Source organism: Hippoglossus stenolepis, chromosome 1, assembly GCF_022539355.2.
Source record: "Hippoglossus stenolepis isolate QCI-W04-F060 chromosome 1, HSTE1.2, whole genome shotgun sequence".
NCBI classification, from domain to species: Eukaryota; Metazoa; Chordata; class Actinopteri; order Pleuronectiformes; family Pleuronectidae; genus Hippoglossus; species Hippoglossus stenolepis.
Genome location: NC_061483.1, coordinates 23,117,116 through 23,142,000, shown reverse-complemented (window position 1 = coordinate 23,142,000; position 24,885 = coordinate 23,117,116). Strand labels below are relative to the sequence as shown.

Sequence of the window (24,885 nt, the reverse complement as noted above, 5' to 3'; positions counted from 1 at the left end):
TTCACACACAATAATGAGTGATGCTGGCTTGGGGTATTGAGGGATGGAGTGAGGTCAAAATAGAAGAACGCGAGGGGCCGTCTGCGGAGCCATCAACCGCCTGTGTTAGCCTGCCGCAGGCCAACAGTTAATATAGCACTTCACCTCTCCCCCTTTACACCCCTGGGCTCAAAGCGCACATCCTAGCCGAATGCTAGCGCCCAGGCCTCTCAGTGGGACGCCATGACAGATGAGTCTGACGTAAGGTTGTTTAAAGGTTGTAGACAATATTAATTATTCAGCACTGCCAAACAATAGGGCTGTCTGTGTCAGGGGGAGTGCTGCGCTAGTTGAACTAGCAGCACCTGCTAGTTTGCCGCATAGCGCCACAGGATTACCAAGTATTGTCCCCCACCAGGAGGACAAAGAAGGTTTATTCAGGAAAACACAATGCTATTTAAAAAAACGTATGTGTAAATGTTTAAGTAAGGGGTGGGGGGGTACTCTCGGGGACTCAAGCCCACCCTACCTGGCGCTCACAATGATCGATGTGGCCATTTGTTTGGAGTTGCCCACGAGAGCAGAACACCCACTAATGTGATGTATTGTTGGTGGAGTTATTTATGATGGTGGCACACTTCGGTTCTTGGCGGGTGCATATTGCGTAGGTCGTGTTTGACATGGACGACCAAGAAGTGAACAAGCAGGAGACACGCAGGCGGCCTGACCTGAGCAGTGCCTTATGGGCCTCTCCTTAAAAGCGCTAAACAGCAAGTTAGCACCAGCTGACGTGTCACAGATATTGTGCAATGCGGTGCAACGGGAAGGAGGTTGACATGGGAGGGTCTGACATCTGACTGTGATGAACCAGAGCGTCTGCCATCTGAGTATGCGTGTACGGGGATGGGCCAGGATGTCGAGTTGAAGTAGGTGTCGAAGGGAGACGGAGACAGAACTGAGGAAAACTGAAGTTCCAACCTGTTTGTTAGGCACGGCCCTTCTCACTGTCTCTTTTTAATCTTACCTCCTGTCTTCTGCGGGGGTGGGGGGGTAGTCTAACATCGCATCGCCACACGGCCCCCATGTGCATGTTTGTCTTTGAAATGCTAATCCCAGAAACAAACGTCTTGTCTCATTTAAAGCCACTGTGTCACTTCCCAGGTGGGTGTGTGACAGAGTGCCCTGAGGGACCCCCTCTAATGATGCTAGACCCCCACTGTAAATATTGAAGGGTGGGACAAGGTTTCCGCACATGTTCTGGTAGAAAGTAAACCGTGTGGAAGCAGGAGTATGTGACCTTCCTATGTCCTGTTTTCCAGGCCGGAATGTGTCCCCCAGGCTCTCAGGTCTTGAAACACCTTAGCTGAGGGGCTTATCGTGGCAATATCATTGTAATCTTATAAATCACTTCTCAAAATATATTATGCTTGCAGTTTGCAGTCTGTGCTTGTTATTCCTCCTGGATTTACCAGTTTTATTACCCTTTGACACTGTTTCTAATTCACGTGAGACATGTTTATTGTTCATTCTGCAGGTTTATTGGGTGTTTTAATGTCTTTGTACTTTGTAAGTTTGTTTAGAAAGTGCAACACAAATAAAGATCTTCCCACAAGGGATAAAATGCTCTAAAGGTATTCGGGTTTCACTTGCTCTGCGTTCTCCAAAATCGGGATTTAACCAGAGATTTAGTGAACTGATTCCACTGTAATTTAGTGATTAGTCACATTGATTTAGAGGAACTCTCTTCCATTGGCAGCTAAGCCAGCAGGACGTTTTTTACCTACCTCTGTGGGAGTTAAAGAATTTAACCCAATTTTATGGATATAAATAGAAGTGGAAATGTATACAGCGATATGTGTTTGTACAGTATAACCTAACCGTTGTATGACCACTCTTGCAAGAGTGTGATTAGAGTAAACTGTGAGCTGGGTGGACTCAGCTGATGTGTGAGGAGGCCGGCAAAGGTAAACAGAGGACGGCAGAGTGGGATCGATCCCATTCTCATCAGTTCCAACCTCAGGGCCCTGGCCTGGAAATTGATTGGACCCGCTCAGGGAATACCGTGAAGGTGCGCCTCATTAAATGGGGAAAAAAGGGGGCTACTTGGCTTTAACTCCAGAGTTGCCATGGTGGGCGGCCGGTCGACTAATGTGGGGCTAATGTGTAGTTAGTGTGTCCATCACCTGGAGAGATGACAGTGACTGCCGCAGGGGAGCCACTAGCTCCCCTCTCGCTCCCCCTGCGCCATCTCAGAGAGGAAAAAAACAGCCCCAACAACCACTCTCACTTTTACACACATTTTCGATCTGTCTGCCTGGAAAGGTGGCATTTAGTCAGCGTTCCCCTCTTGGTAACTCTCAGCTGGGTGGCCAGACTCCAAATGCCACACTGGCCAGCACTCCTAAGTCGCTTTAGATGGCCAGCTTTGTGGCTACCACTGGCCTGCGCAGTGGGGGACAGGCAGCCATGTCGGCTCAAAGTGGAGACACAGGTTGGTTTCTTCTCACTAAAGGACAGGCAGACAATCATAGAGATGGAAGGAGGGACAGATAGAAAGAAAAGGACGTCCGATATCAGCGCTCAAAGGCTTTGTTGTGTGTTTGAGCTGTAGTGATCGAAGGGGAGTGGATTTGGAGGGTGTTGAAGGGACCATAAAGGATGACATTTCTTTGAAGGGTGTGTTGTATGGAGTGACTGAGAGGCTGCTGAGCAGTGCCACTGGCTGTGTATTCTCCCTGACATGCCCCAGTCCTTGCATGTCATCCCCGCTGTGATCAGAGCCCTTTGGAAGCAAATGGCAGGATGATTCTGTTTGCAGCTTCTACCCGACACAGACCTCACTCAAGTTGTTTATTCAAATAATGATTTCCCTTTGTTTGAACCTGCTCAGGGCGTAGGATGGTAAGTGACCTGTCATTTACGCATCACTTGAAAATATCAACAATCTCAGCACAATATTTTAGTCTCACTTTCATAATTTGCATGAACCTGGATATTGGGGATTTGATATACCTGTTGTAATAGCTTTTGGCACCACAGCCATAGTAGCTGAGGAATAGATCTTTGGAAGGTGACCTGGGTTCTGAACCTAACCCATCTCCTTACTGCAAGTTCGCTCAGGTTGAAAGAGGATGTTAAACTTTCCCGACTCTTCAGTGGGTATCCAGGTACTGGTGAGACATGAAATATACTGTACCTTTCAGGAAGTCCTGTCTGATTTGAATGTTCGTGAATTTGAATGTTTTTTAAATGAAACAGTATCTTACAACTCCTTATTACCTCTGCTAAGGAGGTTATGTTTCCACCCCTGTCCGTTTGTTTGTTGTTTAGTTCGTATCCTTGTTTTTAGACAAGATTATGCAACAACTACTCAGAAGATTACCATGAAACTTGGTGCAAGGATGTGGTATGGCGTGTGTGCAATATGCTGCAGAACAGGACTGTTGGGCCTTGGCAGAGGTATCTGCAGAGTGCGATTCTAGTTAACATGGTGCCCAATATTCTTTCCTTGCAAAAATGTGAGGTAAATAATAGAAGTATGTTCACGTGACAGGGACGTGCCAGATGACTGTGGGGTGTTTGACCCCTTGCCCACTGAAACAGTGGACTGGCCTCATTGAAATGTATGAGAGTGCAGTGTTTTTTATTGGGAGCTGACATTGCTCTGAACTCATTAACCAGTACAAATTAGTTGTATATGAACATAATTTGTCAGAGACAGGGTTAGATGAGAGTTGATGACAGGCTCATCCCAAAAAAGTCTGTGCTACATGAATAGAATGATCGGTGCCAGATACATCCGTGAACCGAAAACAACAAGAGGCAAACGTTCATATTCACCCGTTGAATCCTTACACCTTTTTGGGAGAACTAATGCTCAAAGCTTTTAGTCACTATGTGAGTTCATCGCTATAAAAAAGACTTTGCTGTACTCATTCACTAATGCTGTGTTAGAAGAACAATAAACAAAGTAGTTTTCAGAAAAGGAACAATAGCGCTCTCAGTCCCTTCTGATATGCGAGTCCTTTGTATGCGACTACGTTTTGTGTTGTACAGTTGTCTGCGTCAAAATGTAATAGTGCGTGCATTGTTTTGGGTGGATGATGCTTTGTAGGACGTTTTGGGGGAGGGCAACTCGCAGCGTCTCACATTTATGTTTGCAGCAATTGGGGCAATCTCTGACATACACACTCGCAGCAGCAATTGTATGCACAGACATTAACAAAGCCACTAACGCACCTATGTAGACAGACACTTGCGGGGGCACACAACACACTGATCCTCATGCAGCTACAAACACACAAACATGCACACAGAGAGACACACTTAGAAATAGATAGGGCTACACCTGGCTACATGAAGCATCCTTGCGAGGATTAAATCAGCACTTCAAAAGAGCAGGAAAGAAAAACACTCCCAGCGGAGGAGAGGGGAGCGGTTCGGCAGCCGGGACTGTCATCTCCAGATGGAGCGAGGGTGTGGGGAGAGGAGGGGAAGGAAGGGGAGAGAATGAGGAGAAGAGGAAGAGGGTGGAGTTCTCAGGTGTGCTGATTGAAGGTGTGTCTCTTTCTGTGTGTGTGTCTGTGTGTGACTAGATATACTCAAATTTGTGTGCGAATGTGTTGCGTGTGTGTTCTCTGTGTTTGGTAAGGGTGAGAGTTTAGTCACAGAGACGACCAATGTTTGTATTGTTTTTCACGGCTGTAATTATAAAATGTGTCCTCACTGTACAGAGACATTTTAAAAAGGACTGAATGCAGGATAAAATTATTTAATGAGAATATCTCCCTCAGTTCGAAGGAACAAAATCATTTCTTAAGGCAACATTTAGTTTCTTTATGCCTAAAATCATGCAAAAATGTAACCTCTCACAGGGTGCAGGAACATTTTCAGATATTTATTCAATCAGTTTGTAAGAAATTTCTTAAATTAATGAAACATTTTTTCTTACGAGTAGAAATGTTGGATTTAAATTGGACAGAAAAAAATACTGAAGATGTCTGTCAAAAATCTGATATTTACTCAATTTACAAAATTTTTCAATAAGTTACATTATTCATTCAAGTAGGGTAAGTAACTTGTGAGCTTGTTATAGAGGTTGCATTCTTAAGCTACGAAAAATAGTTTAGACGAGTTTGACTTTTACTGTTCTAAGTTGACAAATAATTGTGGAATAAATCTGTCGAAAGATTTGGGTTAACAGCAGTTTTTCATGTATTACATTTTTACAAACATGTATGACTTTAAGTTACATGTGTAAATGCTTGACATGATACTTTCATAATTTGCAGTAATACGAAAAAATATTTTCATCCACATTAAATTAATGTTATGCTGTAATGTGTAAAGTTTTACTATTTTAGAAAAAATGCTGAGATTAAAAGAAGTTTTGGGAAAATTGTCTGTCTGAACCAGCATTTTATTGTGTGTGAACATATGTGTGTGTGTGTGTGTGTGTGTGTGTGTGTGTGTGTGCGCGTCTCGCAGGTGGAGTTCGAGTGGCTGCGGCAGTACTGGTTTCAGGGCCGGCGCTACGCCCGCTTCTGCAGCTGGTGGACCAGACCAATGGAGCAGCTGGAGAAAGACTGGAAACTCCTGGAGACCATGGTAAGGTCCGCTCAGACAGACGCACTGCTGGTCACATGGCAGCCTCATTGTCTGGATTTATAACCCTGACTGAGTTCACTGAGTGTCGTCAATTCTGTGCCACTAACATTGGTCAAATGAGACGTATTTCCATCTTAATTTGCCGGCTGTGTCTATAGCTTAAAACATTTTTGTGTGTGTGTCTCCCAGGCTTTACACTGATGCCATTCTTGTTTTCGAAAATAGATGCAAAACATAGGTGTGAATAGATAATTAAAGAAAGTTAACTGTACAAAAGCTATTCCATTCAAGAAATTATAGAACATTACTTATTGATCCTGATCTGAAGGCAATATGCAAAAAATATAAAATATGAGCGATCAAAGATATTCTTAAAGGCTAAATAATAATATAATGATAATATTAATAATAATAATAGGGTTTGAACTCTAAATGCACAACATGTCTCCGCTTGTGATCTGCCGCCCAATAACGCTCCTCACAAGAGAAGGGTGTGTGAGTAAATGACATGATGGATTGTCTCACTTCCCACCACGGTGCATTGTGAAGGAAGCGTCATGTGTTTGTCGAAGCCTCACAGAAGTTTTATTAGAGAGGAACATGGGCACACAGCTATTAGTTAGAAAAAGAATCACTTAGTAATGTCAGACTTATAATTAAGTCATCTTACTCACTCCTCTGTGCTGTACATATGTGCCATACACGCACACACAGTAGATATACAGCACACAATCACACACACAGATACATGCTTGGTCTCGTTTTCTCTCCCTCCCCACGCGTTCTACGCAATCCTTCTCTCAAAGCTTGATTTCAGAGTGTGTGTGTGTGTGTTCGTGTGTGTGTGTGTGTGTGTTTAACACCCAGACACCAGAAGCAGCAGGGGGCACTCTTGTATCACTGTAGCAGCGGCAGAGGGAGCGAAAGAGCTGTGCTCCTTTTTTCCTCCCTGCTCTCTCCCTCTCTCTCTCTTTCTTTCTCTGTATGTGTCTTTATGTCTCTCGCCCGTTCCTGCTGTCTCTGGGAGCTCTCTGTCTCTGTCAGTGTCGAGTGCTGAGCAGTAATCACATCTAATGCTCAGGCGGGGATAAAGACAGGGGCTGGAGAACAGTACTGCTGCTGCTGCTGACACTGCCCAGCTCTAGTCATAGTCTCTCCCTCTCTCTCTCCCTCTCTCTCAGTCAAACCGCCTGGCAGCGGGTTGGCGAGGGTGGGTTGGGGGGGAGTTAGTAGACAGGGGCTAAACTCATCTAGAGCTCCACCTCCGGGCCCAGATGAAGTGTGTGATTTGGACCTGTATTTAGAAAAGGGCATCAGTGAGATGTGAGGTCTTTCGCTCTGTTGCTGCGTCTCGGTTTCTGTCTTACGGACGAGCGAAGCCATAGTGTGTGAACGTCCAAACGTGTCCACGTGTTGATTTCTGAAATTCAGCATCAGAATTTATATGATATAGCAAAAGAAAGAAAGGGAAAAAATGCGCCTTTTCTTGAAAAAGTTAATACAATAATATTATTAAATATGTTTATATATCCTGTGTCTGCAAATACAATATTTTTTTTACATTTTACATTACTTTGATGTGTTTTATAGCAGCATTCATTTTACAGTCTGAGTTATTTGATTACATTATTAATTGCATTGTGTCAACCCGCACAATATCAAGTAAATGTCTCCTGCAGAAATGCTTATTGAACCTGTGTAAAAAATAATACACTGGTGAGCGCATAAATGTAACGATTCACTATTGTGATGAAAGACAACATTATTGCTCTGGCAAGCAATATTTACATACATGCATCGACCCCTGATACGCTGATGAAAAGCACTTTATAGACTGACTTATAGATTTTCCCTTTGGAGCTTTTGATAGCTGTGGCTTCTCTGCAGCCAGATTAAAACACATTTCTCTAAATTACTTTGAGCTATTTAAATTATGTTGGTTCCTCTCTGCGTTATTTTATTGCATATATTTTACATTTTGAAGCTGGCAATTGACAGCGCAGTGTAATTTAGTGAAATACGAGTGACCCTCCCGGTGCAGATGCCTGTTTGCCATTTATTTATTTAGATTTTTTTCTGTTCCTGTCTGCAGAGGATATTTTAATACAGCACTATTTTTGTCAAATTTGATAGCACCACGGGTTGTTTTAAAATAACAAATACATGTCTCTTTAAATAGAGTTTATAAAATGTGTTGTTTTATACGCTGCGCTGTAGCAATAAAACAGTCTATTGTTTTATCCTGCTAAAATAGCAATACAAACAGTGTAGCCTTCCCCTCTTTATTGTCATATTTAGCACACAGTGTTGTGGGATGCGCAGGGCTATGTATGCGTTTGTTAGTCTGTGCGGAGAATATTGCAATGTGGGGGGACCAGCTCCTGTTTATGGATACTGTCTCTCCCTGGGGCTCCCTCTCTGCTCCTCAGCCTGTTGTCATGCAAATGCTTATCCTTCCATTTGAATGACATTCTGATAAAATACATAAATAAATATATAAGGAAATCGAAACAAAACAAGTCCACTGGCTCGCGCGCCTCTTTTTTGGTACCTCATGAATTCATGTGGTTCCTTGATAGAAACAAAAAAAGTAGGGGTTTCTGAATCGATTTCAAGCCCAGGTACAGGGAAAGGTATTGTGTGTATGTGTGAATGTGGGGGTTTCAGTGTATTTAAGGTAAAGGTTGTTTCTGGAGGGGTGGAAAAATAACACTAACTTAAAGGTTTTATTTTCCCTTGTGATTCAGGGTGCTGGACTCCATTTAGACCTGCCTGCTTCTCAGCCTTGTGTTCCGTCAGGACGCTGCTATCATGGCTATCATGCAATAGTGACATTTCTTTAAACTAGCAACAATGAATAGCTTCTGTGTGACTGACAATAGACAGAGAGTCTTGGCTTTATGCAGAATATTTTAAATACCGGTGTGGTATTTTTTATCTTTTCCTCTTTTCACTGTGGGGGAGAAGCGACAGAAACGAGCCCATGAGCACATCTCCCTCTTATTTATTTTACGTCTCCCTGTCCTGTGTGTGCAGGCACATGTGTGTGTGTGTGTATGTTCGTGCACGCGTGTGGGTGTGTGTGTGCGTGCCAGTGATGTTAATGTATGCACTCTGCATGACTTTAATTGATTTAGCAGCTCTGCTTGCACAGTACAGCTTTTTCCCTAATTTGTCACTTTCCTGACTTCTGTGGCTGCTCATCTCGCAACTTCAAAAGCCACCACGGATGCAAAGAGATTTCAGTGCACTCCGTCTCCCTCTCTCTCTCTCTCTCTCTCTCTCTCTCTCTCTCTCTCTCTCTCTCTCTCTCTCTCTCTATGTTCTTTCTTCCTCTTGTTCTCTCGCTTCCACTCTCCCGCCACATCTCCCTGTCTCTCCCTCACACTTTCCCCCTTATTTGACAGGAGAACGAGCCTTGTAGATGGAAATCTTTTCAACACATATCAAGGAAATTAATCTACTTTCATAATAAATGGGATCCACTCCGTTGAATACATTTGTATAATTCAAAATGTACAAAACAGGAAGTAGTATCGGGGCCATGTCTTCCTCTACTCTGTTCACCCAGCCTGTCACTCCCTGTTTTCCAATGGTTTGGTCACATACACACACACACAAATATGTGCCGTACACACTTTTATTTTCTCATTATGTGACAAAATCTACCTCTGATTTATAACAGAGGCTGCATGGCTTTTTCCATGCATACCTGTGTGTGGATCTGTGTGTGTGTGTGTGTGTGTGTGTGTATATGTGCGAGGATGTGCTTGGTGACCATTTCATCTTCTCCCCTCCCTTTAATAACAGTCTTTGCAAACAATCTGAGCCGACGAGGAGGGTTGCACTGCAATTGTACACAGCATGGCCAGGTCGCCATCGATAGCTGATTAGGTTATTGACCCGGCGCGTGTGGAGGGAGGGTGCTTGGGAGACGGCAGGAGAGGGAGGGAGGGATAGTGAGCTGTAGGGAGAGACTGTAGAGGCAGACACAGGGAGGAAGAAAAAAGAGAGAGAGAGAGGTTGTGTGTGTGTTGGGGGGAGGAGGGATGGGGTGGGGGGTCAATGTAAATGTTATTGCTGTGTGAGCTCATTTGATCAAAGTCCTGGAAAGGTTAAGCGAATCCAATCTGGTTTTGTATGGCAGAGTGGAGACACAGGCGCAGGGGAAGAAACCCCAGGACGGAGAATGGATTATCATATTGGCGCTGGAGTAGCAGGGGCCTCCGACGGACAGTTTACCCTGCCCGTAATGCGTTTAGACAGCAATTGGCCTTAATAACCTTTATTGACTTCAGCGGGTCAGTGCCAAGAATCTAATTATCAAAGTGTATCAATTTCATTGGAGTTTAGAGTTGCACCGCTCAAAATAATTATTTTAAGGTCGGGCCGGGGCAATTAATCCCTTCTCCACTTATTTGATGGCTTTGTAAAACATTATAAATGTTATGGTGTCTGTTGTGCGTTGTGCCGTAAATAATTTCAGGGAGCAATTTTTTGTAATGTATTATTCAGTGAGCTCTCCACGCCGGTCCAGCTGAGGGGGAAAAAGACGGCACGTTTTGGCCAGCGAGGCCAGAGCTGCATCATGTTGCAGATGTTTACTATCCGTCATTTTTCTCTCCCTCTCGCTGTTTTACTTGCACAGTCAGTTTTATACCCACTTTATATGCACACATGGAACCCAGATTAATTATAAGTGTGAACTAAGCAGTAAACTGTTTAAAGACCATTTTTTATTGCTCATTATGAAGCCATTTATTATCTCTTACATTAAATCACACTGTTTATGCAACATATTGTTTTGCATTTTAAGCTCTATACTGTGCAAATAGGCTTATACATTTATTATATTCCAATTTTTTGTGGTTCTTTAAGCATGCAGTGTGTGCATGTGTGTGTTTGTGTGGACACATGTATAGGTTTGTGTACATGTAACTTTATATGTATGTCCACAGTGTGAGTGAGTAGATGTGCACAGTAGTTTATCCTTCATTGACAGTCAATATGTGCTCTTACCTGGATTCTAGCCGCTGTTTCTCCTTATCACACAACATAGACTAGAGGCCTAATCCACGCGTTCATTATTGCACGGCCTTGTTTACCCGCAGCTCTATATTAGCTTGCTTTGCTTTGCCCTATTTAGACAGAGCCGTATAAAAAAGAAATTACTCAAAGATTATTGTTATTATTCATTTAAAGAGGAAATATATGGCTGATAATACATTTTACATCATGCAGCAGCTTGTGTTTGGAAATATAAAATGAAAAGAAGCAGGAAGAGACGGAGCGACGGAGAAGGGAGAAAATGTAGCGGTGCAAAGGTATTTGCAATTCTCTTTGAAGTCCCTATTCAACAGGGTAAGCTGAATTTTCGGCAGTGCCTGATAGTGTTCTGCGTAAATGCTTAAAGCCCTTTAGAGAATTTTCATGGGCAGATACGCGGTGGCTTGAAGGGAGCGTTTATGTTACCTGGAGCCAATGCAGCCCGCAGCTTTGTACCTAAAGATGTACACTAGTGGTGAATGGTATCCCACAGAGATTTGTCTATGACAGAATCTCGCTGCAACATCGCTGTAAGCCAGAGCGGAGGAAGAAAAAAAAAGAAAAAGAAGAGGAGCGATGAACAGGTTTAACCCTGTCACTCCTCCGCTGACTTCTACAAAGACGTGGAAGGACAAAAACAGCGAAAGAGACACACTCATAATAAACACACAGTTTAAAAGAAACTTTGTGGTGTTTTCATTTGACTCATGGAAATTTGATGGGGAGTAGTTTTGCAGTTGAAAATTAGATTTCGTAAGTCTCCTTTCATGGATTTATTTTGAAGCTACTCCACACGCAGTACTACAATATTCAGTTACTTTTGAATGTTGCGTCCTAGAATAAAAGTGGTTCATTGAAATGTGCACAAATATGTACACACACACACACACACACACACACACACACACACACACACACACACACACACACACACTCTCTCTCTGTGCTGCCAGTCATAATTGCACTTGTTGTCATAGTTCAGAGTGTGCCAGTTCATTTGATCTCCTTGGGTACATTTCCTTGTGGAGCACGATCTCATTTAAAATGATTAAAATGATGCCTCATATGAGTGTGTAATTATTTCTCAATAACAGGATGTAGCACCTTTTTCCTGAAACCTTAGGTTACGTTTTCATTCCTCCTGTCGAGTCAGACCTGAGCAAACTTGTTCCTGTGCTGTGAATGGCTGGATTTGGAATGTATCAGGGGAACTTTGCTATCATTGACTGATCATCGAGTGGCACAATGTGGAAAACCGCAAATGAAACAACGCCACTGTTTTACCGGCTCTTAGGAAAGAGAATGAGCTCATCGAAAAATCCCTCGTCTTTTTTTTTTTTTTTTTGTCTTTGTGCCAATGATTGGAGTACACCTCGTTTTTACAGTGAGGGGGTGGGGAGTTTTATTGACAGTGGTTTGGATAATTTATTTTGTTTGTCTGTGAATTGTGATGTTGACAGCGTTTTTACTGTATCAGCGGGCTTTGAAGGCGGCTTGTCTCGTCTTCTTAGAAAACAAATGAGCACTTTACAGAGACTGATCTGCCTGATCCGCTTAGCAGCTCCCTCAATCCCCGCATTTATTTATTTACTTACTTATTTACTTACTTATTCATTTACTTACCTCTGTATGGATTTGGTTTGATTTTCTCCCTCCCTTCTACTACAGGGCCACCCCCTCCTCTTCCTCTTCCTTCTCTTCTTCCTTGGCCCCGATCAGCAAGATAAGCCTTCAGAGGAGGAGAGATAACATCCATTAAAGTAGTAAAGAGGAATTATGGGGCAGCCCAGATTAATCACTGCTCAGCTTAATCGCATTCAGTGTGGACGGCGGGGTTGGCTGCGGGGCCCGGCTTCTTCCTGTGTCATACCAACAGAGAGAGATGCAAGGATGGAATGTGTGTGTGTGTGTGTGTGTGTTTGTGGGTTGCAATAGTGCCTTGATGGGGGAGAAAGTATAAAAAGATGAAAGAGAAGATTTCAGAGCATCACACAAGCCCACCCCTCTTATAGCTGACTAGAGACATTACTACTAACCAGCTCTTGACATATAATTATTCCAGCACTTTGATCCAGGTGTAATTGTTTACTTTTGCTGGGAATCGTGTCAAAGTAGTGGAGTTAAAGAAATTACGATAGACACAACAAAAAAACACATTGTTTTGTCACTAAAGACAAAGAGAGTAACTTCTAGTCTTGTTCAATGTATAGCATGTTATTGCAGCATTAATCCCATTGAATACTGAGTACATGGCCTTCAATATTGATCATGTTCAGAAACAGTAATAGACAAATTGAGACATTCTGAGCTCTGAAAAATGGAGTGAATAAAAAATAGCCGTGAAACTCTGAACCCTGTGTATGCACTTTTAATAAAACCATGTGAATCTGAATCTGGATCCTCGGCAGTGCCTGTTGTTGATATCCTTCTTCTTGGTTAACTGCAGGTCAACTCACATTCATTTCACATTTACTCGCGCAGCCCCTAATCACAGTCACAGTCTCCGAGGACTTCGTATCGCCCCCACACGCAGTGAAACAATAAATAAAGGTGATTAATGAAAATGAAAACAGCCCACCCCAGTATAGTTTTCTCAAAGTGAACAATAAAAAAATAATCCCTCCTTGAGCCTATTAAGGAACAAAAAAAGAGTAAAGCTATTGTATAATGGAATTTTCAGAAAATATTATTTCACAAAGGTGTAGTCAAAAACCTCAGTAAAAAATGCACTGAATAAGTAAAATTACTTCAATGGGTAGCAAGCAAAAAAAAATTCTAAAATGTCATTCAGCAATTGTGTAAATATAACTTCTTAACTTTATGTAGAACAAACTTAATTAATTTGTCTGTTACCAATTGGAGTATTTTTTTAAGTTGGTAGACAAAGGCTCAGAGCTACAAAGTCCTATATGGCTTTGTTACTGAATCACACTTTACATGTCGGTGAACAAGATTTAATCCATAATCATCTCTCTGTTCAAATTTTGCACTTGATATCCCAGCACCTCTGTAATGCTTGAAAGACGCAGGAGCATCTTTTGTGTCGGGGTTTTCAAGTACATAAAGCCACCTTTCAATACAATTAACACAGAGAATGGGGCGATACTGATGGTAAGAAGGTGTAAAATTGTTTGATTTGCTTGAAGAGATGCAAAGAAGAGGAAGATATGTGGGAAAAGATTGTTCATGATGATTGTATAATTTCTTTGGGGGGAGGTGGAGGAGGTGCAACAAAGATGAAAACATCGGGGGTTGTAGCATTAACCGAGGTGAGGGGGAACAGAGAGATAACGGTAAAGATTGAAGTGAAACCAGAATGGAGAAAAAAAAGCTGAGGCTGTAGACAAGGTGATGTGAGTACAGTCGGGAGGAAAGACACGTCCTGTGAGCTTGATTTCCTTCTTTGTCTGTGTATAAGCCATGTTCAGTATACAGAGGATAACCTAGCAGAGATCAAACCTGATACAGAATGTGTGTCTTCTTCCATGCAACTCACGCAGTTTATTCAGTAGTTTCTCTCCAAATGTTTGTTTAGTTTCTTTCAATCATTTTTAATAATAGTAATAATAAGTGAACACACCCATGTGTCTGTTATAATCATTCATGGCATTGTTTAGTCAGGTGTAAGCACAACCACTGTAATTATTCTGTAACTCAGTGATTGTTTGGATAATAACTTTTAAATGACCACTCACACGGTAACTGCCAGTGGTGGAATCTAACAAAGTACATTTACTTTGTTACTATACTTAGGTACATTTTTCATGTAACTGTTCTTCATTTGATATTGAAAGTACTTACTTACTTTTACTCAAGTAATCAGCTCTAACTTTGTTGTTGTTTTACAAATACAAAGCTTCTGGCTGTACCACACTGGTGATGCTGAGAGTGTCCATCCCTGCAGGTAGTGAAACTCTTCCACCCTTTTATCCTTCCCTTGCAGATAGTGCGATCTGATGGGTGGTGTTAAATGGGTGAGATGTAGGACAGTGTAATTAACGCAAGTCCTTTAGCGGGCCCGCCTCACTCCGCTGGGAGCGCCCGATATAGCGCTCATTAATTCCTATTTGTGTGTAATGAGAGGGTCATGTTGGATGTAATAAATGGCTCTTTTATTTGGGTATGAGCTGCAGGGCGGCATTCTCTCCTAGCTAACAGTCTCATAAACACCCTTTAGCCGCTCTCATCAGCCTCCCTGGGTGGGTAGCAATCACATGTACATGCATACATAACACAGTGGGTAGGGGGTAGTTTGCAAATGTGTGGAAAATCATGTTGTTTAGAAACACTTGAGTAACTTCAACACACCTCTTTTCCTTGTAACAACAGAGTATTAAAACCTTTTTAAATGACCTCTTTACTGTTGAAAATATAACATGTAACAATTCATCATTACAATAAAAACAAAATAGCGTACTTACATTATCCAAATGTTTCCATCAATGTTTAAACCCAGAGAAATCTCCAAAGTTATTCAAGGTTATAGGATGAAGGAAAAACACACTGCTAGCCAGTTAGCGAAATGGCTGTTTTTTCCTCCCCCAGTTTGTATTGGTCACTCATATCAGGATTTGTCATTTGCTGCCTAATAAGAGTAAAACTTAAAAACGTTACCTCATCCCTGAACACGGTTTGTGAAGTCATCAGGGGCTGTGTTCAAATGCTGATCCAAAGTTTCAATACCCAACAAAACAAAACATTATAGTTGGGGCCAGTAAAAAATGTCATGAAAATGATGAATAGAAAGAAAAACAATGATGTCAGTATATATAACCATAGAGGCTTTATACTTGTCAGGTACAAGATGTAACTCACTCCGACATGTAGTGAATTCACTTTTAAGTCCATTTAATTAATTAGATTACACTGATATACTCCTCAGTGGCATTCTTTTTCAAGCATGTATGCTTTGTGTTGAACATGTGGCGGTGAATGTAAAAACCGCCAGTGTCTGTGACGTCTTTGCCAGATTGAAGTAGACAGCATTTTATAGAGGATGTGAGTCCATAATCCAGTTAAATGTTAGTGCTTCATGGTGTGTGCCTTTGTCTATTACTGCAGAGCCATGTAGTGGGGAGAGAATTGTATAAGGCAAAAAAGGGGGCTGCTAGTCAATATCCATAGAGAAGCAGCAGATTAAACACTCTCCTGTTATTGAGGTACAATGATGCAAAAGAGACTATTTGTATTGATGTTATATTAAACAAATAACTGAGCTCACGTAATTGAATTCTGGAATAATATTAGAAACAAAACTGATGTAAAATTATTGTCTGCTTGTCCACTCAACTCCTTTTATTAAATATGTATTTTTTTTTGCAGTTTCTGTCGTACTTTTGACATATTCTGCCTCTAATTCACCGCTGATGTTTGATCAGACATATAACAGCTTGTTTGGTTTCACCACAGCAGCTTTGAGACAGATGCAAAGATTTGGAGAATCACTAAACTTCAGACTTTTTGTAGTCAATCAAAACTTTGTAAATATCCCCAACCCCCACAAAAATTTAAACTGCTCTATGTGAGCGTGTCTAGATGGATGGAAACCCTTTTTATTGGTTTAGCATTTTTGAAGACATGAAGTATGGTGCGGCGTGTGTATGTAACACTGTAACTCTAGGGCTGGCTTTGGCCCCAGTCAGCAAAAAGCTTTTTACTGGCAGGAGAGTGAGGCGCTGATCACAATCTGCTATCTATAGCGAGAATCTAGACTCAGCTTTCATACACTGAAAGAGAGAAAGGGAATTTTAACAGAGTAGAAGGTGCTTTAGTGTCACGCTCATCGCAGACATCTCTGTCCAGCTCTGTCTTCATTGTCCTGAATTAGTCAAAGCACCTCTCCAAGCTCTCTTGTGATGGATGGATGATGCATTCTTGCCAGGCCAGTGAGGAGTTTGAACAAATGTTTGTGTGTGTGTGTGTGTGTGTGTGTGTGTGTGTCTGTGTGTCTGTGTGTCCTGCCCCAGCCTTCTGGAGAGCTCATTCAGACTAAGAACTATGTGCTTTAGCCATTAAGGCAAACTGGATCCATGCTCCTTATCATGAGACACAGACAAAAGCTTCAGCAAGAAACAGACCGGTGAATTTTTATGTGATATTTGTGGGCCCGCTGGACGACGACCCGACAACAGATTTTCCTTTTCTTCTCTCCACCAAAAAGGCAGCGCCACAAAAGCCTGCGAGTTCTGCTTCATTTGACCCTGTGGAAAGCATATGTCCTCCCATTCTGCTTGTATTCGGCCCAGAAGATGGACAGCCCTAGGGGCCATAGAAAGCGCCCCTGCCCACTTGTGTGTGTTACAATGTCTTCAAACAAAATCACTTGTCAGGGGTCTTCCCTTTTTGTGAGGTTCCCCCTCCCACCCCCAGACTCTTTGTCACTTCAAACATGTTACTCTGATGTTTCAGACACATTTTTCTAATGTTTTACACTCCATATAATCTGCTGTGCGTAGCGAAGCCCATTTTACTGGCTGACATAATTGATAGTGCCTGCAGCCTTGCAAGGGTCAATCTGGCAGAAAAGCCTCAGTGTCTATCACCACGGTGATAGCGAGAACCCAATGACGCAACCACACACAAATGGGCACACACTAACAAAGTAAAATTAGGCATCACTAGATCTTCTTTTAAGACATTCACACCATCTCCTCCCATTTTTAAAAACATCTAGATAGACTTTGAATAGAATTCTTTTGGAAAGTTTTCTAGAAACAGTAAAATCTACATTTTTTACACGGATTACTAAAAACTTGGTATAAAGATGTGGTATTGGTCAGGGAGGGATCCATTAAATTGTTGTGCAGTTCTTAATCATGGGGCGGATGAAGGAACTTATTTTCACTTTCTTAAACAACTCAAGATAGGGCATTTTTCAACATTCTCAATGATTTCTCAGAATAATTTGCGGATCTTGAAAAAAACAGTTTTTTTTAGGGGGCTGATATTTATGAATGTGTGCAATTTGGTGCTGATCGAAATAAAACTCTGAATCTATTGAATTTAAATGTGGTTTTATAAGGGGACCGGTGGGCCTTGGTGGAGGTATGTACTCTAAGTGCCATTCTAGTTGTTATTATATCATTAGGAATAATATTTGTTGGAACAAACCTTTTTGAAGGTCCCTTGAGGCATTGCTCTGAAAATTTGAGTTATGAGAGTTTTACAGATTATTCAAACACAAATAAAGATACAATTGCACACGTAAAGAAAATATTTAGTTGAATGATCTTACAGAGACTTTATATATTTTAGAACATTTTCTTTCTTTCACTGTTCCCCTACACAAACACACGCAGACGCCGACACACAAACACACGCACACTTTATCAACCAATCTTACGTGATGGAAGCTGAGCAAATTTAATTTCAGATAGGCCTCAATTTTGAGCCATCTGTAATCATGTGACAGCAGGCAGACAGCAAGAAAATAAAACACAGACACACACACACACTTTATGACTTTAGGTGTGATGTCACAGAAAGGTGAATGTGGTCTTGGTTTATTTCTTCCCGGACTAATATAATTTTTCCACCGGTGGAGAGCCCCTGTCTGTTTTCCCCCCCAAAGAGCAAAGTAACTCAGCGGTAGCGTGTAGCAAACACACACAGATCCCTTGTCCAGACTGGAACTGCAGGATCACAGCTCCCCAGTTGTTTATATCAGTGAGCAGAAGCTATCCATTACCCCGAGCAAGGTGCCTGATGCTTTTTTCCACCAGCGGTCAAGTTGATATTGGTTTCTTGTATTAGGGGGGGATGGAGACAGCTAAGAGTCTGCCAAACTCCCACTCCTAAGACCTATGAAATCAGATGTCAGAGCGACTGAGCTTAAATCTGTGGCAGCACATGTCAGTGGAGTGTCTGGAGATGTGGAGAAAAGGCTTCAACCTCAAACCTTGAGATAATGTGCTGGCCATATAGATGGGCAACAGGAAGTCAGGTTAGGGAGGAATGACAGCAAGGGATGTTGGACTATGAATAATTCATTTTACAAATCTCATGTAATTGCTGTGGTTGAAAAAAGTTGCTCTCTGTCCAGGATATTAGGGTATTTGCCAAAGTCATTCAGCCGGTGTTATTCTTAGATGTTAATCGGTCTTTTAGCTAATGGCTAAAATGAAAATCATCAGAGCTCTCAGTGTCCTGGGGACCAAGTTGAATCCCCCCTGATCTTGAAGATTTGATAGAGGTTATAGACAAGGTTGGAGACAAGTTTGAAGCCATAGACAATGTTGTCAGTGGATCATTTTTCTTTATAAATAATATCTGTACTGCATAGCTAAGTCCATTTGGATTAACCATCCCATGTCTCACAATGTGTTCAAGTTAGCACCTTTGCCTCACAGCATGAGGGTTGGTGTCCCGGTTTGGCCACGAGTTTGCATGTTCTCCCGATGTCTGTGTGGGTTTTCTACGTACTCTGGCTTCCTCCCACGGTCCAAAGACATGCAGATTGGGGTTAGGTTAAGTTGACACTCTAAATTGACTGTAGGTGTGAATGTGAGTTTGTTGTCTCTATATGTTGGCCCTGCAATTCGCCGGCAACCTGTTTAGTGTGGACTCGGCCTCTCTCCTAATGTCAGCTGGGATTGGCTCCAGCTCCACCTCTGACCCTCAAAAGAGTGGTAGTACAGATAAAGGATGGATGGATGGGCAGTTTGGTCCAGGCCACATGATTAACAGCATCCTCTGCAGCTGAAAATAACTTCATTTAACCATCTCTCACTCACTATAGAGTAAAATAGTCTTGATTATATTGGCTCCTAAACATGGTAAATGTAATTTTTTATGTAGTGAGCTGATTTTTCCAAGGTTTCAAGTTCTTGCATGCTATTACTATGATTTAAAGGCCCCAGTGGCAGTTCAGCAGTCACAAACAGTAGAACACATTACTAGTTAAGGCCACGCCTGCCTCCATATGGGCACACAGACGTGTTGGCACACAGAGAGACAGGGGAGTCTGCTGGCCTGTTGCTGGGCCTGTTACACATGCTAATGTCAGGGCGGCAGGCGGCAGAGGTTGCCAGTCTGATGGACAGAGGTGCACTTACAGCAGGAGCGGAGGCACCATGGTGGCAAATTAACATCAGCCACCGGCTACAATGTTTGGTGTTACTTTTGCGTTTGTTTACCACCTGCCTTTTTTTAGGGAACCATCCATCATTTGGAAAGTCTATAATCTGGGCTAAAAATCACCCCTCTGGGTTGAAATAGTAAATAAGGGAGGTCAATTTGGGGATTTGTAAGTGTTTGTGGCCTGCAGACGTAAAAAGTTTGCCAGTGAGCAAAAGAGTGCTCTGGGTCCCCCTGAAAATGCTGGTCTGAAGTCAGCTAAGACATTTCACAGGGTGTTAATAGTTTCTCAGACGCTGTGGTGGTCAGCTAGCTTTGTTTTATGGAGTGTAAACCTTCACTTTGGCATGCATCTTTTTTTAACCCTCCTCCCTTTGAGCACTTGTTTCTTTGCTATCATGTGAGCCGTGACAGATATTATATAAAGTTTAAAGGCATGTACACCATATTGCAATGAGTGTATCAACCATCTTCCCAGTTCTGTTACCCTGCGTTGAGTGAATGACATGTTGTTATGTGAAAGAATAGACAGATGCTTGTTGGTGTTAAGATACAGTCCTGGCTTGAGGTGTTAGTGAGCCGCCCCAGGCTGCCCTCCAGCCAGCCTTCGCTTAGAACGCTATCATCACTCCGACTCTCCACCAACGAAAATATCACCTAGGCCTATAGCTGCGTGTTTGTTTACCTACCCTCCTTCTGCACAGCACCAGAAATGTTTATGCCCATCTGTAGTAAAATAGACAAGGTTGAGTTTGGTGGTCTGGGGACCAGGGATTGGGGGCACCTAGGTCCTCCATGTCCTCTTGTTCACCTCGGGATGTGGCCTGGGTCAGGGGGACATCTGTGGTCAGCATCAGGCTGAGAGAGGTGGAGGCTGAGGACAGCTACTGTCATCAAGGGGTAAATAGGAGGAAAGAGGGGGCTGATTATTGAGAACACAGACCCACAGACAAAGAGCTGTAGTCCGGGCAGAGCTGACTGAGGCCTGGCTTGACCAGTAAACAACCGGTGGGGTGGCTGAATGGCCTAGGGATCAGCCTGGGGCTAAACCTGAAGATCTCTCTCAGCAGCGGCTCTTCTAAACACAAGATCAGACAAACACACACACACACACTCTGGCATGTAAACACACACAAATAGGAGGTTTGGTAACACACATGCCAAGTATTAATGGCACAAACATCCTCTTAAAGATGAGCTGGGAACAAATGGCTTTTGCATACACACCACTCCCAAACCACAAGCCATCACCTGTGAGGTAAATGGAAGAGGAGGTGTGTTTGCAGGGGTTAAGATCTATTGTGTTGTCTTAATCATCATTGAGTTGGGACAAAAACCTTGAACAAAAGAAACAAAAACAAGGTGATGATATACACATTCAATGTTTAAAATATAAGTCAATGAATTATTATTTTAGTGGCTAGGTGCATTGTTAGCACTGTTCCCTCATAGCAGTAGGGTTCCCGGTCCGAATCCTGGCTCGGCCGGGGTCTGTCTTTGTTTTCCCTGTGTCTGTGTGGGTTTTCTCTGGCAAATCTGGGTACTCTCCTACAGTCTAAAGACATTGGGGTAAAGTTATTTGGAGACTCTCAATTGACAGTAGTTGTGAATGTTGGTGGGAATGGTAATCTGTGTCTGTATGCTGGTCCTGCGATACGTTTGCCACCTGTCCAGGATGCACCCTGTCTCTCGCCCGATGTCAGCTGGGAATGGCTCCAGCTCCCACCTTCAAAAGAATAGCAGTATAGATAATGGATGGATGGATTATTTTAGTGGCTGAAATTTTAAGTTAGTTTCAACACATTTAAAGCTGAAGGTCTGTTCTGTCTTTCATTTCTTGCAACTTGTTCTGTTCCCAGACCAGTTTTACGAGAGACAGCTGAAGCGAGCACGTCAGAGCACGTTTCAGATTAGCTTCGAATCACTTGCTCTTCAGTGCTGTGCTTGAACCACTGAAACTGTGCTACATGGCCAGCGTAGCAATATGATGTCTTCCAACTGAGACGGTGATACAGTCTGAATGCACTTTCTGGCACTTTCTTAGCCTGTCACTCATCCCAGGAGGACGCGGTTTGATCCAAACCAAAAGGTACAGTTTCCATAGGCAGGCGACCGACCCTGCTTCCTCCTGGTCACCGTAATCTTTGGTGTCTCCTCATAGTCAGGTGTAATCAGTCACACGCCGCCATATGTTTTGACACCTGTCCTGTGCGGTGTGGAAGAAGTAAGCATATTACACTGTCGGCAAATCACACCCCTCTCCTTTCGGAAACACACACAGACAGACAGTCAAACCTATCTTCACATGAATTAAGACAGACAGGTGGATTGTCGGAAAGGGATTAAAAAAGAGGGAGAGAAGAAGAAATGAAGGTTCCTTTACATTGTGGGTTTTTTGAAAAGAGGGTTGGATGACTGGGGAGGTGAGTGACTGTTAATGGGAAGAAATGAACACGCTCGACTGGTAGATGTGACAGGAAGAGACTGTTCTTAACAAGGCGTCAGAGTCAGTCAGAGTTACAGATCCATCACTTCTCAGAGGCAAGGAGAAGGGGAGGAGGGGGTGGGAGACATTTAAGGATATTCAGAGAGGGAGCGAGTTTGTGAAGGGTAGAGAAGAAGAGGGAGACGGTGAGGGGAAAGAGGGATTTGAGTGTGGCTGACAGCACTGCATTTAATTTGGGCTGCCAGATCCTTTTTCATTTGACTCCCTCTCAACCAGCTTAGAGGCTGCAGAGGACTTGGAGGCGAAGGTTTGCCAGGATGTCTCAGATTAGCACTGATGTGCCACGTCACACTTTAAGCCGGCCTGTAATTCATGTTCAACAGGGGGATACTCACACATTACACTCTGCTGTGCAGGACGTGATTAATTGACTCACACTCTAATATTGGGTGTAATTTGCCCGTCCTCTGATGTGAAACTGACTTTATACTAGACTTACTGTATGTCGCCGTCCCAGGGATGTTATAATGGAGTCTTGGCTCAGAGCTATGTAATTTCTAAACTGAGGAGAGAAGCTCAAGGATGGAGGGAATAGCTTCAGGTTGTCTTTCCGCTCAACGCACTTTATTATTTAGAGGAAGATTTAATAGAGCCAAGTAGTAATGTGTCTTGCTCAAGTGTGTAGCGGGAGGTAGAACAACCAGTATGAGTTTAGCCACTGTATAAAGAAAGCTGTTTTCTTCTGTATCACACATGGAAGAAAAAGGTGAGCTAAGTGGCATTTGGGGCATTTTCACAAATGAAGGTTTGGACCATGGTCTGAACCAAGTTTCATGTCTTTTACATTGTTTCCTGTTAGTTTTGGTTTCACATTGCAATTGAGGTAGTAGACTTAAGACTTTTTATATACTGTATGTATAACCTGTTGCCATCATCTACGTGGGCTGTGTCTGTACTTGACATTTGTAAACGGGTGAAATCTGGACTGAGGCCTCTTTTGGTCTGACTAAATTGTGGTCTGCTGTTCTGTACTGTCGTCTGAGGCACCTTTCATACCTATTATTTTTATTCTGACTAAACCGACAAGTCTGAAGGTCTGGACCAAACAACGTAGGTGTGAAAGCAGCCTTACGCATCTGTTCAATCAGTTCACAATATGCATCTATTTTCTACTTTGTACTTCTCTTTTCAGACAATGCTCTCCCTGGCCACAGTGGAGGAGGAGGGCAGTGCAGGGGAGGGACGGAGGGAGATGGCAGAGACCCTGCTGTCGGCCTTGACGGACAGACACCAGCAAAGACAGACATGGAGAGACAGGTAACACAGTGTAACACCAACTTTGGCAACTTAGTTCCCATTGGACCTGAAAAACAACTCTCATGACAGATGTGATTGAGAGGTAATGTAAGACCCTGAAACACGGGCACAGTCACATTTACAAAATGGAAACATCATTATAGAAATAAAGTTATTCTACATAATATATAAATTCCTATATAGTATTTTGCTTTACATTGTCATATATTCATATATTTTGCTTTGGGCTGCTCAGAAAATAGTGTTAACTTGTACTTTTTCTACTTTGGTAACCATGATTTGCACAAAGCAATAGAATATATGCTGCACAGAAAATACTGAAATGTTTTGTCTGTAATCTGGTCTATAATTTATAAAATGTAGTTTTTACATGCACCATTAAAAACTAAAGGTAATAATCAATATAGGTTAAATATACAAATATTACATTACATTTCAAATAGTTCCATCAATTGTTGAAACTGAAACTAAACAATGTCCTCACAACAGTCTCACCAGCAATAAATAACATAGGCAAGATCATAATAATGTTCAGCAATAAACACATTGCTAATAAATTTTACTCAGATTTTACTCAAGTAAAATTTGATTAACTTTAATGATTTCATAGGGGTAAATGGTCAAAGCCTACAACGTGAATAGATTACACAACCTTCAATAACCAATAAAAAACAGAAGACATAACAGGACATGTAACAGGCAAGAGTAGTTGTTCATTGTACTCTGTATCACCAGAGTTATTGTGTGTTGTGTCTGCTCATGTACAAGTTTTACTAAACCTGTGGGGACTGATCCGGCTGTGATCACATGAAGGAACAAACTAATCGGGAATCGCTACATTAGTCCCACTTTCATTCATTGTGCTTCGACAGTGATTCCCTCTGAAGAGCAGATGTGAATTCCACAGATACGCAGTGGTGTGGTCGCTGTTTGTTTGTGGTCCTTGGGCCTGGCAGCTATCACAGCTATCACAACGACACGTGTGTCTTGGATAAGCCCAGTCACTTCCTTCCTTCCAGATAAGGGCAGAGGGTGCAGGGATTAGAACACTGACCGTTCATTCCGATAAGGAAAGGCCTCACACACGCACACTCACACACAACAGCATGTTATTTTAGCTGTTCATTCTCTCAGACACTCCCCCTCTCAGCACTAGCAAGCACACACACAAATACCGACATTTGAACACTCGACTTGCATATGTTTTACTGCCTATTGTCTCAATCGACAGATTTGACCTCAGTGTCGCACGCACACACACGCGCACACACACACAAACACACGCACAGACATCATCCAGAGCCAAGAGAAAGCAAAACTGCCAGAGGCCGAATCCGTAGACCAGATATTCCTGACAGCCCCATCTTTTCTTTTGAAAGACGTGTGAACTTCCTGCCATGTTGTTGCCCTCATCT

The 24,885-nt window shown here is 42.5% G+C and overlaps 1 protein-coding gene across 3 annotated transcripts in view; it reads left to right on the top strand.

Annotated features, from left to right (window-relative positions):
- The window catches only part of fto (FTO alpha-ketoglutarate dependent dioxygenase), a 121,702-nt gene that overhangs the window by 33,453 nt on the left and 63,364 nt on the right, over positions 1–24,885 (top strand). For 2 of the 3 annotated variants that reach the window (XM_035151117.2, XM_035151155.2), the window contains 2 exons: positions 5,467–5,586; positions 23,346–23,470. In XM_035151117.2, the coding sequence (XP_035007008.2) occupies positions 5,467–5,586; positions 23,346–23,470 (245 nt within the window). Of the gene's footprint in view, positions 1–5,466; positions 5,587–12,300; positions 13,272–23,345; positions 23,471–24,885 lie in introns of those variants that run through there. The other variant, XM_035151169.2, reaches the window with a different exon arrangement.